General features: G+C 31.7%; 1 protein-coding gene across 1 annotated transcript; it reads left to right on the top strand.

Annotated features, from left to right (window-relative positions):
* The first annotated feature begins 12193 nt into the window (after nt 1-12193).
* On the top strand, nt 12194-12871 carry LOC133300952 (ethylene-responsive transcription factor ERF014-like). The gene has a single exon (XM_061500536.1). It carries the CDS (start codon nt 12194-12196, stop codon nt 12869-12871), a length of 678 nt encoding a protein of 225 aa, XP_061356520.1.
* Nucleotides 12872-13195: the final 324 nt, after the last annotated feature.

Here is a 13195-nt window from a genome sequence, read left to right on the forward strand (position 1 = left end):
GGAACACGACTACTGGTGTTATTACAATTATAATATAATAATAATGGGAAAATATGTCTCTTCACCGCTACAAAGACAGAAGTTTTTTACGCGTAGCATATACATGTTTTTTTTTTTTTTTTTCTTTTAGGATACTGTTTCAAATTCTGAGATTATTTAAAATTGTGTACTAAAAAATATATGTCAAATAACTTTCTTTCTTTTTTTAATACAATGTCAAATAACTTTCTTACTTCAACATAAAATTAATAGAACCCATGATAATTATAATACAATGTTGTTGGTTTAAAGAAAAAATGTTTATCCTTTTAAATGACACAACTTATATCTTTTCATTTTCACAAAGAGATGAGATTCATATCTTTATTTTTATTTTTATCAACTCTTTTTTCTTATTTATCTATCTCTTTAATGGCATAATTTTACATTCTTTGAAATGATACACATTTTTCCCTGGATTTAAATGGAATTGAAAGAAAGTTCAATATAATTTTATATTTTTTAAAATAATAAACACTTTACTCTTAATTTAAATGGAGTTGAAGGAAAGTTCGTTGTTTACTTAAGGTGTTAATATTTATTTATCTTTTTGAATATTGAAGTGTTAATATTTGTCTGCGGATGAGTGCGCGCACAGTAGAACTGTAGATGTAGGCGGTAACGTATTTTCACATGACGTGGCAAGCCATTATCCAATCACAGCCCTTAACTGCACGCTTCGTTTACCTTTGGACATATTTAAAAAGAAAAAGAAAAAATCAATCTAAAACGGCGTGGGACTGTGCTTAAAAACTTAATCTGCCCACCAACCAACTCGATTAAAGTCAGGGTCATGTGTTCTATAGAGAGATTACAAGATCACTTCGATCTAATTTTATACATTAAAATATATATATATATATATATATATATATATATATATATATATATTCTATATAAAAAATTCAAAAAAAATTAAACCACCAATCATTAAAAATTTAAAATATACCTAACATAATTCAATCAAATACAGGACAATATTACACAAACTAATAAAAATATCAAACTATCATGGAATTAATAATAAGTTATATCATCAAACTCAGATTCTCTTTGTCCTTTTCCATCACCTACAATAATATATGAAAGGAGATCCCTTATATAGAGCGGCACAAGAGAGTCGACGACGCGACAAATCAACGGTAGCTAGGGAAAGAAGAACTAGAACGGTGGAGAATAGGAAGAGAGAAGACCGAAGATGATAGGAGGGACCACCATCACGACACAGGAGATCACTGAATCATGGAGACTGAGTCTAGGTCTGAGAGAGAAAATCAAAAGAAAAGAAAAAGAACGATTCAGATTTCAGATCTAGTTCTAGATCTAGACAACAACGAGTTTTTATTTTTTTACACATAAAACAACACCTTTTCGTATGTAATTTTTTTTAAAATACACACGGGAGTCCCGGGCTCAACCAAGAGTCAAAGGTTAAAGAAGTCAACATACATACATGTCTAAATGTTCACCTCAACCTTCAAAAAAAAGAGGAGATCAGTGATTGAATGGCATCTAGAGGTGCTAAACGAGTCAGGGGTCTTTGGCTCGGCTCGTGAAGGCCTGAGCTTTTATGTCTAAAATTGATTGTTGGAACTAGGCTTGGACTTGTATAAAAGCTCGTTTAATAAAAAGGCATCAGACTCCAATTTAAAAGCTCGGCCTTAGAGCCTCTTAGGCTGGCCTAATATATTAATTTTTATTTTTATTTTATATTTTTTATACTACTTGTGATAGTCCTCTCTCTCCTCAATTCATTTCATCCCATTTTATTAATTAAACAGACTTTTTGAATGATTTTGTTTTATATTATGTTGTTTGGATATACATTAAATTTATGAATATTTATGGAATTACTAGTGCTGTTGACTGTATATTTTGTTTGGATAAATTTTTGTTGTCTTATTTTGTTTTAAACAGGCTAACAGGCTAAATCAGACTTTTATTTTTTGTAAATAAGACAGGCCACAGGTTGAAATTATATTCATAACAGGTAACAGGCTTGGTCAGGCTGACACATTTAACACAGACTTAGCCTTTTAAGACCAAAGTTTGGCTCGGCTCGGATCGGCCCGTTAACACCCCTAATTAAAATTTTTGAATTCTTTCGAAATTAATTTTATTCACTGTAAAATTAATGTTATTACCAAAAAAAGTTAACGAAACACGCATGGTTACTACCTATGTAGCACCGATACGACATGCGACACGTGACACGATATGACACGACACTCCGACACGTCAATTTTAAAAAATTATGGATTTCGACACGTTGGGACACGTTTTAATATTAAATAATTTTTTTAATTTATATAGTGTATATTTCATTTAATATTTAATAATTTAACAAAAAATGAAACTAAATTAATGATACCCATCAACACGTTATAAAGATGGAAGCTTTAATAAAAAAAAAGAACTGGGACGAGAGAGAGATATAATATTAGATAGAGAGATCAAATCATATTAGAGAGAAATCAGAGAGAAGGAGATACAACAAGAGCGTAATAGGAATTGACAACAATGATGCTGAGATGATCTCTTATCTACTTAAGGGAAAAAAAGACAAAAAAATAAAATTAATATGATAAAGTGGAAGCTTTATTAATATATTTTAATTTTTTTATAAAAAATTAAAAAAAAAATTACGAAAATGTCATTTGACCGCGTTGGACACGGTCAAATTCGCGTGTCGGAATGGTCAACGTGTCGAAAAAAGTTGACCGCGTGTCTGACACCTTGTCGGAGCGTGTCGCCGTGTCAGAGCGTGTCGAACACGACTCCCCCTATTTTTACAAGTGTCTGTGCTTCCTTTTACTGTATAATCAGATTTTGATCATCACCGCAAACATGATTTTGTGATAAAACGAACAGGCTCTAGGATTTAGGAAGGTCATTAAAAATGAAGATGCCATATGTGAATTTAAAAATATTGTATGTTATATGTGTTTGGTATGAAACATTTAATTTTAGAATCAGGTAAATCCTATCTTTGTTAATTAAAAAAAAATTATAAAATGACATTCAGATTTTAAATCTTATTCTTACAATAAAAAAGAGCGTTAAAGATATATAAAATTATTAATATATTTTCACCCACCAGCTTAAGTTTTTGGATTGAATTAATTTTTTACATGATATCAGAGTCTCGGTATCCCGGGTTCGATCTTCACCGCCTCCTATTTTTTTGTGAAATTTCTTAGCAATAAGTAGGTTAGACTTGATGTCATCATCTACCTTTCAAGCTCAATAAGCCCTTTTTGAGAGCATGTGTTAGAAATATACTAATGTAGTCTCATCCACTAACTTAAACTTTTAGGTTAAATTAAATTTTAAGGAGAGTAAGGTTTTATATTTTCGTAGAATAGGATTCATTTTTGTTATCCATATACGTTATTTAATTTATCCTTATGTATCCTTGTATATCCAGTTATGCAGAGTGAAACATAAATATTTGTTTTGAAAAAATATTTTACAAACGACGGAAATAAAATTTTAAAAATTAATATATATATTAAGAAGATTTCGCAAAGATGTAAGAATAAATAAAAGAGTAAGGGGAATTTGGTACAGGAGAAAAAAAAAATTATCCGAAAAATAATTATTATCGGAATGTATTGGGAATATATTTTACTAGTAATGTTACTAAAAAACTATTTGGTAGACCTATATTTTTCCGAAAAAATTAAGTTAATTTTACTGACTTTGTGTTTAGTTGGTTATGAAATATTAGAGGGAATGTGAAGTTATTGTACCAAAATAACCTCACCTTTACCTTTTGATTCAACTAGATGGAGGATGCATGGTACCTTTACCTTTTGCTCTGACCCACTTCTTTAAACATCATACGAATTGAAAGACAATTTTGCCCAGATTTTTGAACTTTAATTTTGGCTTCCTTGGGAGTCAACAATTCCACATATTTTTTGGATATCTCATTTGTCAGTACTACTAAAATTTTCACATAAAAGCATTTTAACGGAAACAAATTTGGATCGGGAGGTCTTGCGATTTGTGCTACCAAACATTGGAAAATATATTCCCTTATCATACTTTCCTGTGAATGTAGAAATATAACGCGTACCAAACGCACCCTAAAAGATATCAAACGTTCCCATAAATATTATCTGAATTTGGTATCACTTCTTGTCATGTAATATTGTGTGTGATTTAACCTCCAAGTGTAGCTCAGTTGGCAACTGAGCTTCCAAGAATTTGCTTGGATCAGGGGTTCAAACCCTATCTCAAGCAAATTCTAGGAAAATCTTTGGGGACCAAAGGACATGCTTCTGTCTTCGAATGGCGGATTAGTCATCCTTCCTAGCATTCAGGCCGTACTCTGAGGACAAGGTGATCAGAGGAGGTTGAATGAGGATACCCTCCAGGTTATACCAAAAAAAAATCACAAATATGATACTGGGAAGGATCGAGCAGATGCTCTCACTCTCACCTGTTCAATTCTCATGCGACAACTGAACTATCATCATTTGATACGTAAACAATTCAATTGTCAATATATCTCACCCTTTATGACATACGCGTATTAATTAATTAATCCACTCTTATATGTATATTTTTTATAATACACAAATTTTTAGTTTTATTTTTCTTTGAAAAGTGACATGTGAAATTCTTAATTTCTTTTCTTTTTAAATTCATTTTTATTTAATTATACGTATTTTTTATAATTTTAAATATTTTCCTTTTTAGTGTACATTTTTATATTCAACTTGAACTGATTATGTATATTAAATTTTTATTTAAATTTAAAACATATGTTCGCTAGTTTATTTCATTATTGTAAGTATGATTCACGATAACGCTTAACAAACAAATAGAATGAGGAGAGAAAATGGGAAGTGGAGAAAATGAGTAACTATCGGAAGATTTGCATGTCATTGTTTGCAGTTGTTGAGAATGTATTATTACTTCACGTTAAATAGATTAAATTATCTAAAAGTTCTTTAGTTTGATTCGGGTTAGTGGCGAAATATTTGTATTGCAAATAAATGAGGACAATCTTGAAATTTTTTTTTTAAAAAAATACGATTAAACTATAACATAAAATTTACAAATCCTTTCACTGCATTTGTTACGAGGCAAAATCAAAATTAAGAGACATTATGAAAAGGAAAAAAAAATTAATAGACACTTGTTATTGTATATAAGTTATACAGTCAAAATCAAATAATAATTGTTGGTGGACCCACATAATGGGTTATATATAGGCTCTAAAAGATAAGAGTCCAAACCAATCGTGATTCGAAATACGAATCACATATGTTGAGTCTTATTTGTTAAGGAGTTGGAGTCTCATTCAAATTTCTTCACCTTCAGGTAAACTATTTCTATAAATAAAGGTTTAAACCTTAGGGGTATATATTTCTAAAATCCTAGTCTACTTTATTGTCATCATGTATTTATATATCACCTCTTTAACTTCTTGTGTATTGCTTATGCAGATTGATCTGTTACCATCCACGGCTATCTCTTCCGTAGATATCATCAGTCCTCAAATTCCATAGTAATCGCAGTACTCAATAATTGACTTATTATACATATATTATGTAGTCAACGTTTTATTCAATAATTTCCCTCATATTAGAGGTATGTAAAAAACGAGATGGACTAAGTTATAAAATAATACAAATTATACATAAATAAAAAAATATACGACGAAAGTATGTGTACAACATTATTAAATTTGAACATGTTTAGTCAATTATTATTAAAGTAACAAGAAGAAAGTAGATTACCCAAAAAAAAAAAAGTAACAAGAAGAAAGTGATATTACTATACTCAGTGGCGGATCCAGAAAAATAACAAAGGGTGGGCACTCAATAAGGTTTGATCTTGAATGTGATTTACGAGCAATTGCCGGCTGGCTCGATCTGGTTTAGATCTAGATCTAGATTAGGTTTGGATAATGAAAGTGGAGGAGAAAAAAAACTCACATGAAAATAAATTAGAAAGAGGGAAATTAAAAGTGTAGGATATTATAACAACTAACTAGGGTTACTACCAATCAATTTCACCGTTAGATCGATTAGTTGATTCAACGGATATATTTATTTTCATCTTTATAGGGTTATGATCCCCATATTTAATGTAAAAGCATTATATATAGAAAATCATAACCACACAATGGTGAAAATAAATATAAAGTATTAAATATGGGAATCATAACCATACAAAGATGAAAATAAATATAACCGTTGGATCATCATAATTGTTCTAACGGTAAAATTGAAAATTGATTGGTAGTAACATTTGTATAACCTAATTGATTGTTATAATATCCTACCCCAAAATTAAATTGGAAAAACTTGAATTTTAAAAAAAAAATATTTTTATTTTTACATCATATTTAAGGGTGGGCACTTGCCCCCCTTCTCCCCTAAGTGGATCCGCCTCTGACTATACTTTGAATTTAAAAAATAAAACGAAATAACTTGTGTACTAAGAACATGAGAAGTAGCTTAAGTAAGGTTACCTTTTATGCCTATGGACTGTAGTGAATCAAGATGTTGGTGTTGGTCCCTTCAAGATATTTCAATTATTGCATATAATATAAAAACAGCTATGAAACACTAAATGGACTATGAATAAGGATATGGTTGTTGATTTGCCGATAACCACTCGTACTACATTTAATTTCTAGGAAGTTTCACTATATATTCTTTTATTTCATCTGTGGAAAAAATACAGTAGATTTGATTTGATTCCTATAATTTTAAGAAGATATCTTCACACGCACATGGATCTTGCCTCTTCATCACCCAACAAGCTCCAAAATTTGAAATCCTTGACTGCACTTTCGCCCATCCCTCCCAAGCCCTAACTCAATCTCTCGAGAGTTCTCGCATGTCCCCTTGTAATTATTCGTTTTAATTAAAAATGAAATGACACTAACTAGTTGGTCGCAACTCTTAAAACTCTTCATTCATCCTAGAATACGTGGATGGATATTGTACAAATTTATAGAATTTTAACATGTATTTACATATTCTAAGATAGGGGCAGGTTATATTTACAAACTTTTTTATTTACAAACTCTTACAAACTACATTATCTTCTCTCCGAAGAACACTCGTTACACTCCATTACACCGGTTCCAAGGAAGTTTTATTCCTCAAATGCATTAAAGCATGGCACTAACACCTGGGGTGGGTGAGTTCACTTGGCGTCCTGTAATATTTTTGCTAAGTGCTATCCAATCTAATTGGCCCTACAATTCCCTCTGGCGGCATGATTTAGTTGTCGCTTTCATGGGTGTCTTTCATCTTTGTCTAAGGGGTACGGATAGTCCTGTAGTTGGTACGGGCCAGTAAGGACAGAATAGAGTACAGATGTGGTACATTATGTTTATAAAAAAATGGCTCAAGCATGCATGCATCTACATTTATGGTCAAGTAGTTCAGCAGCATGCCAGCTACACTTCTGTTATTTGATAATTTAAATTGGAAGTTCAAGTAAATAGTGGTATAGGCAAATATGTCTTTAATCGATAAAAAGAAGAAGATAAAGTAGATAATCATATATATGTTTTGGGTGTGATATGGGGTATATATGTTGGGTAAAATGTGTGTCATTTTAAAGGATGTGAAGTTGTGTCATTTTAAGAGAGAGGAAGAGATAGATAAAAGAGGAGAGAGAGTTGACAAAAAAAATAAAGGTATGGGTCCCACCTCTTTGTGAGAGTAAAATGATATAAGTTGTGTCATTTAAAAGGATAAACATTTTTTCCATATATGTTTGGTAGGAGTTTAATTTCAAGATATCTAGACAAATGAATGCGGTATTTTAATATATTTATGTTGGGTTTTATAAGACTTATGTTGTAGGAAAAGTGATTATGTAATGTTATAGATATTCGTTTTGCGTGCCGTAATTTTTTTTTTTCAAAAAGTGTGGGCCCACAAAATATTGTGTGTGTAAAAAAGTTTATTGTGTCATGTTAAATGACAAATGCAAACCTCATTTATATTTGGTATAAGATTTTAAAAATTTAGCTAGAAAAATTATTTGCCAGTATATGATATTTGTGAGTAAAAAAAACTCTTTCAGAACAAAATATCACATTGAAGGTGGTATTTCCAGATTTGCCTGGGAATTGGTATTTTGTCATTACAATTACTAGTATTAACAATAAAAGAGTTATTTTCTTAATTTATACCCATTTTTCTAGCAAAATTTTACTTTCAATCAAACATAAACTAAGAAATTTAAATCAATTTTTTCGATAATATTTTGTCGTATCAAATAATTTTTTTTTAATTTTCCACCAAACTTATTTTCTCATCATATTTTCAGTAATTATAATTTTCTGATAATTTTTTTTTTCCACTGCCAAATATCAATTGGAGTGAACTATTCATTTTCTTTTTGCCGTTCAACATTGTAATTTTACCCTGTGATTTTGAAACGCGGTGAAACCTGGGAAAAGTATTGCCTTTGCAGGTAAATAATTGTTGAAGAAATATAATATGATTCTCACTTAATTGTTTAATTTTTTGAGTTGAATTGACATTTTCATAGTAATTCTTAAAACTTTTCAAGAAAATTAATTTATATGAAAATGGTTTTAATTTTTTTCACAAAATAAAAAAAATAGGAAATGAATTCTCACATATTCGTCAGATCATGTGAAGTATCTCAACCGTTTAAATACAAACTAATGTTTATTATTGTGGGAAATACAAGTCTTCTATTATAAGAGACTTGCTCTCTAATGCACCACAAACAATAAGTATGAGTTCCACTATTTTATTTGAAAAACAAAAAAAACAAAATTTTTAATATGTGTACAAAAGATATGATTTTGTTTTTCTCCATTCATATCCCTATTATTTTTCTATCATTTTATCTTGACATAACCTCTCATCACATGAGAGCGTGTGTTCGAATCTTCTCGGTATAATTTTTGAGAAGAGTTTAAAGTCTTAATCCTAGACCCGTCCCGAATCAAATTAGTTGCGAAACAATGAATCCATAGAAATATTTTAAAAAAAAAATCACAAAAACCTTCTCATGAAACCTCATCTCATGTGGGAGGGGAGGATTTACATTAATTTAGAGTTTTGCTAATATATTACCCCACGTTTAAACTCTCATAATCCCAACTAACAATTGGTAAATCTAAGAAGTTGTATGATGATCATGTTCATACATACACGGTAGGTAACAATAAGCTGTAAACCAAATTCTAGAAGGTCCGGCTAATCCAGCAAATGGATAAAAACCCATTTGCGAATGAAGTTTCCTTCAACGTTCCAACAACCAAAACCCTTGCTTCCTCTCAGAATATCTGATTACAAAATCCTAAACCAAGTTGAGGGTAGCAAGAACATGTGGGAATCATTAATATGAAGGCAATGGCATGTCAATGACCGTACCACTTAGCTGCCACGCCCAATTATAAATCGATTGACAAGTTCATTTCTCCATTGTTAATTTAAAAAATGGCCATTTGTTCATGCCGATGATGTCTTGAAATCTGATCTATATTCTGTATGTTTATCCCAAGTCTCAAAACTCTACAACAGCGGAAGGAAGCAGGAAAGTGTGAGAGGACTTGTACGGATTGACGACACTATTCTCTTCACACATGCATTGTCATTGGAAAGTGCAATTGTAATTTGTTATTATTAATCCTTTTCACACTCTTTTTTCATTCTCAAGTCTCAACTCAAAATAAAGCTATGAACACCTATTTTAAAGATTATATTTAATTGTAAGAATAAGTTATTTTATCTATTATTTTTTCTGTATACTTTTGTTTATCACTTTCACCTTTATTATTTTTCTCCCATAATGAAATCATTATCTATTAGTGTAAAAGAGTAGTAGATAAATATAGACAGAAAAAATAATAGGTAGAATAACCTATCCATTATACCTAATGATTATAGTTGCATACACAAAATTAACCGGAATGAAAAGTGCGCTTTTAATACTTAAAACCATGTTAAAAGGTTGCTTATCAGATATTTAACTTGGGTTTTGACTTTTGAGGGAGGCTAGAATTTGAACGAGATTACAAACAAATCATGGATTTTTTATTTTATTGTTTTGATTTGGGATTCTTACTTTGCAATCCTTGCACATTGGAAGTTCATTGCCTGCGGATAATTACAAAACTTTTGCTGTAATGTTGACAGAAATCGCACTTAAGTTTGCCAACTGCATAAAATTGACATATAAAAATGTTAATGAAATTTTAATATTATAACTCAGTTCTTGCATAGAGATAGACTAAATTTTATAAAATATTAAATAAACAGAGCAGAGGAAAACCTTTGAACTTGTGAAAATCAACCTTGACCCAACTTAGAAAGGGTCAATTATCCCTTAAAAAATGCTCTCTTTTCCACACATATCGTCCAGCATGTGAGCTGGGCTGGCATTTTTCCCAAAGTAGAAAAACACAGTTTGGCTTTGTGCCTTACAAATGGAGATGCTTGAAACTAAAAGCAACGGGATAAAACTTTTTGGTTTCACATTTCTCCAATCGCTGAGGGAATTAGAGTAGAGATGTGTATAAATTTTAATAAGATTAATTACATTACAATCATATGATAAAAATTATAAAAATAATGTATACAAAAGTATATACAGATACCATTACTCAAAAAAAAAAAAAATACAAGTACGAGGCACAAAGGAGTGGAAAAGTCAAGTTACGGAGGCGTTAGCAACTAAGCATTGTTATTGTACCGTTGAGATGTGATGCTTTGATTTATTAAATATTGTTACGTAGTTCAGAGAGAGAAAAGGGAAACAGAGACATAAGTCACAGTTGCATGAGGAAAGGAGGGTCCATAACGCGGTTTTGGAGCTGAGTACAGAGAACCAACAGCTGTGTGCTTACATATGCAAGTGGTTTCACTCTTGAACTGCGCGTGTGGAGTATTGTGTCTGTATATATATTTTACTTCTGTGCATAACAGCTTTGGTCCAAATGCTTATTAAGCATCACTCATCAGCACCTGCGGATCCTGGAAGCTGCCTATTAATCTAGAGAGAATCCTATGTTTCTCTCTCTCTACACATACATTATTGTAAAAATCAATATAAAAATGTCGCTTTCCTGAAAGAATTACGACTTAAGAAAAGATATATCAATGTTAATCTGTCAACATCATTGGAAAAAAAATATATATGCTGAGATTTATTTGGTGTCATTAGGCAAATATGATGACTTATGTACTAAAGTCAGAACTAAAAGAGACAAGAAAATTTTAATGTGCTTTTTTACCTGTATCTGATTGGTCCATAGGATTCACATTTAATGTTTCCATGGATTACCACCTTTAAATTGCAGTATAGTTGTTTGAAAATTTTGTTCCTCTGAGTATTTAACTATGCTGCGAAGTTGGCAACTAAAAAGTCTTATCATATGTATTTTATTTTCTACTGTCATTGAATAACTTCCCCTTGACCTAGAGCATCCTATAATGGCTATCTTGACAAGTTTTTAAACTAGCATTTTGGGCAAGACTAAATCAAAACTCCCCGGGAAGAACATTTCAAAATTTTAATGCACTAGGAAGCAAGTTCATGAAGAGCAGGTGATCAAAATGTGCTAAATGTTAATTAGTTCAGTTAGATTATTGAAGTAGAAGAGTGGATCCTTTTTTGCAAAAAAAGTGGATGATATATTGCCAAATTGCAATATAGTGGTAATTTAGCATTAATTTGCAAGTTAGTTTCTTATGATATTATATTTGATCATTAATGGACCATGCTTAATTATAGCGTGACATGAGGTATAACTTCATTTTACCTATATGAAGGAAGCTTCACTAAGAAAGGATAGGGAAGTCATTTTGAGAACTAAGCTGTCTATATTAAATTCAAATAAAACAAAATCCATCTGGCAACAATGTCCTATCTTGACTACAAAAGATTTGCTACCTTGAGACGCAAGCCTCTATGGCTCTATCTATAAATAGTAGCTCTCTACTTCCCCACATTCACCTCCAATCTGATTCTTTTCCCCACTTTCAGAACAGCAAGAAGGGTAAAAAAGAAAAAAAACTACACAATAAAAAGAGCAAAAGACCTCTAGAACACCCTTTCTACCTCTAGAGAGTTATTCTTCAAACATTCTTGGTTCACTGAAGAACAATCTTTGCACTTGCAGCTCACTACTATCATGGTTAAGTCAGAGCACAAGATCAAAACAGAACCATCAAAGCCAATGCGATCTTTATCCTCATCATCAGGATCATCAGGATCAGATAGCAAGAAGAAGTACAAAGGAGTCAGAATGAGAAGCTGGGGTTCATGGGTGTCAGAGATTAGAGCACCAAACCAGAAAACAAGAATATGGCTAGGCTCTTATTCAACCCCAGAAGCAGCAGCCAGAGCCTATGATGCTGCACTTCTATGCCTTAAAGGCTCCTCAGCAAATCTCAATTTCCCTTTAAGTTCTTCACAATACATTCCTAAAGATACTGTCATGTCCCCTAAATCAATCCAAAGAGTTGCTGCAGCTGCTGCAAATAGTTTCATTGAAAATGCCAGCACTCCTCCTTCTCCTCCTCCTGCATCAACCTCATCATCCTCGATCTCTTCCCCTTCAATGGTCTCCTCTCCCTCTGATCAAATCGATGATGATGTCTCACTGATGTCATCTTTTGAGGCCTACACAAGCTGTGATCAAGCAAATGAATCAATGGCTATGATGGAACCTTGGTACAGTTTTGATGGTGTACAATCCCCTAAATATGTTGATCAGATGTTAAATGGTGCTTTCTTTGATATTGATTCATCCCATCTACTTGATGATCTGTACGAAGAAAGTGACATTCGTTTGTGGAGCTTCTGCTAAGAGAAATTCAAGCCAACTCAAATTCTATTTTCTCAAAAATTCAATTCGTTTGTCTTCAGTGGTAAAACTTGAAGATTTAACTGACTGTGACCAAATTAAAATTTGTATACCATATTCCTACATATAGTGTATGTTAGCTGGAATTCATATAGAGATGTGGCAATTTTTGGCCTCTTTGATGTGGATTTCTACATATTTGAAATTATGTATCATTGATGCAAAGCTTGTTATGTCAGTGTTATGAATGGTTTTCCATGTGTTAAGGAATAAAGGGAGGAAAAAATATAGAGTCATCAATATCTTCAGTTATAAGCAATTCCTTGC

Source organism: Gastrolobium bilobum, unplaced genomic scaffold (genome assembly GCF_033153095.1).
Source record: "Gastrolobium bilobum isolate Gb01-03AN ecotype WA unplaced genomic scaffold, APGP_CSIRO_Gbil_v1 utg4266, whole genome shotgun sequence".
Taxonomy (NCBI): Eukaryota; Viridiplantae; Streptophyta; class Magnoliopsida; order Fabales; family Fabaceae; genus Gastrolobium; species Gastrolobium bilobum.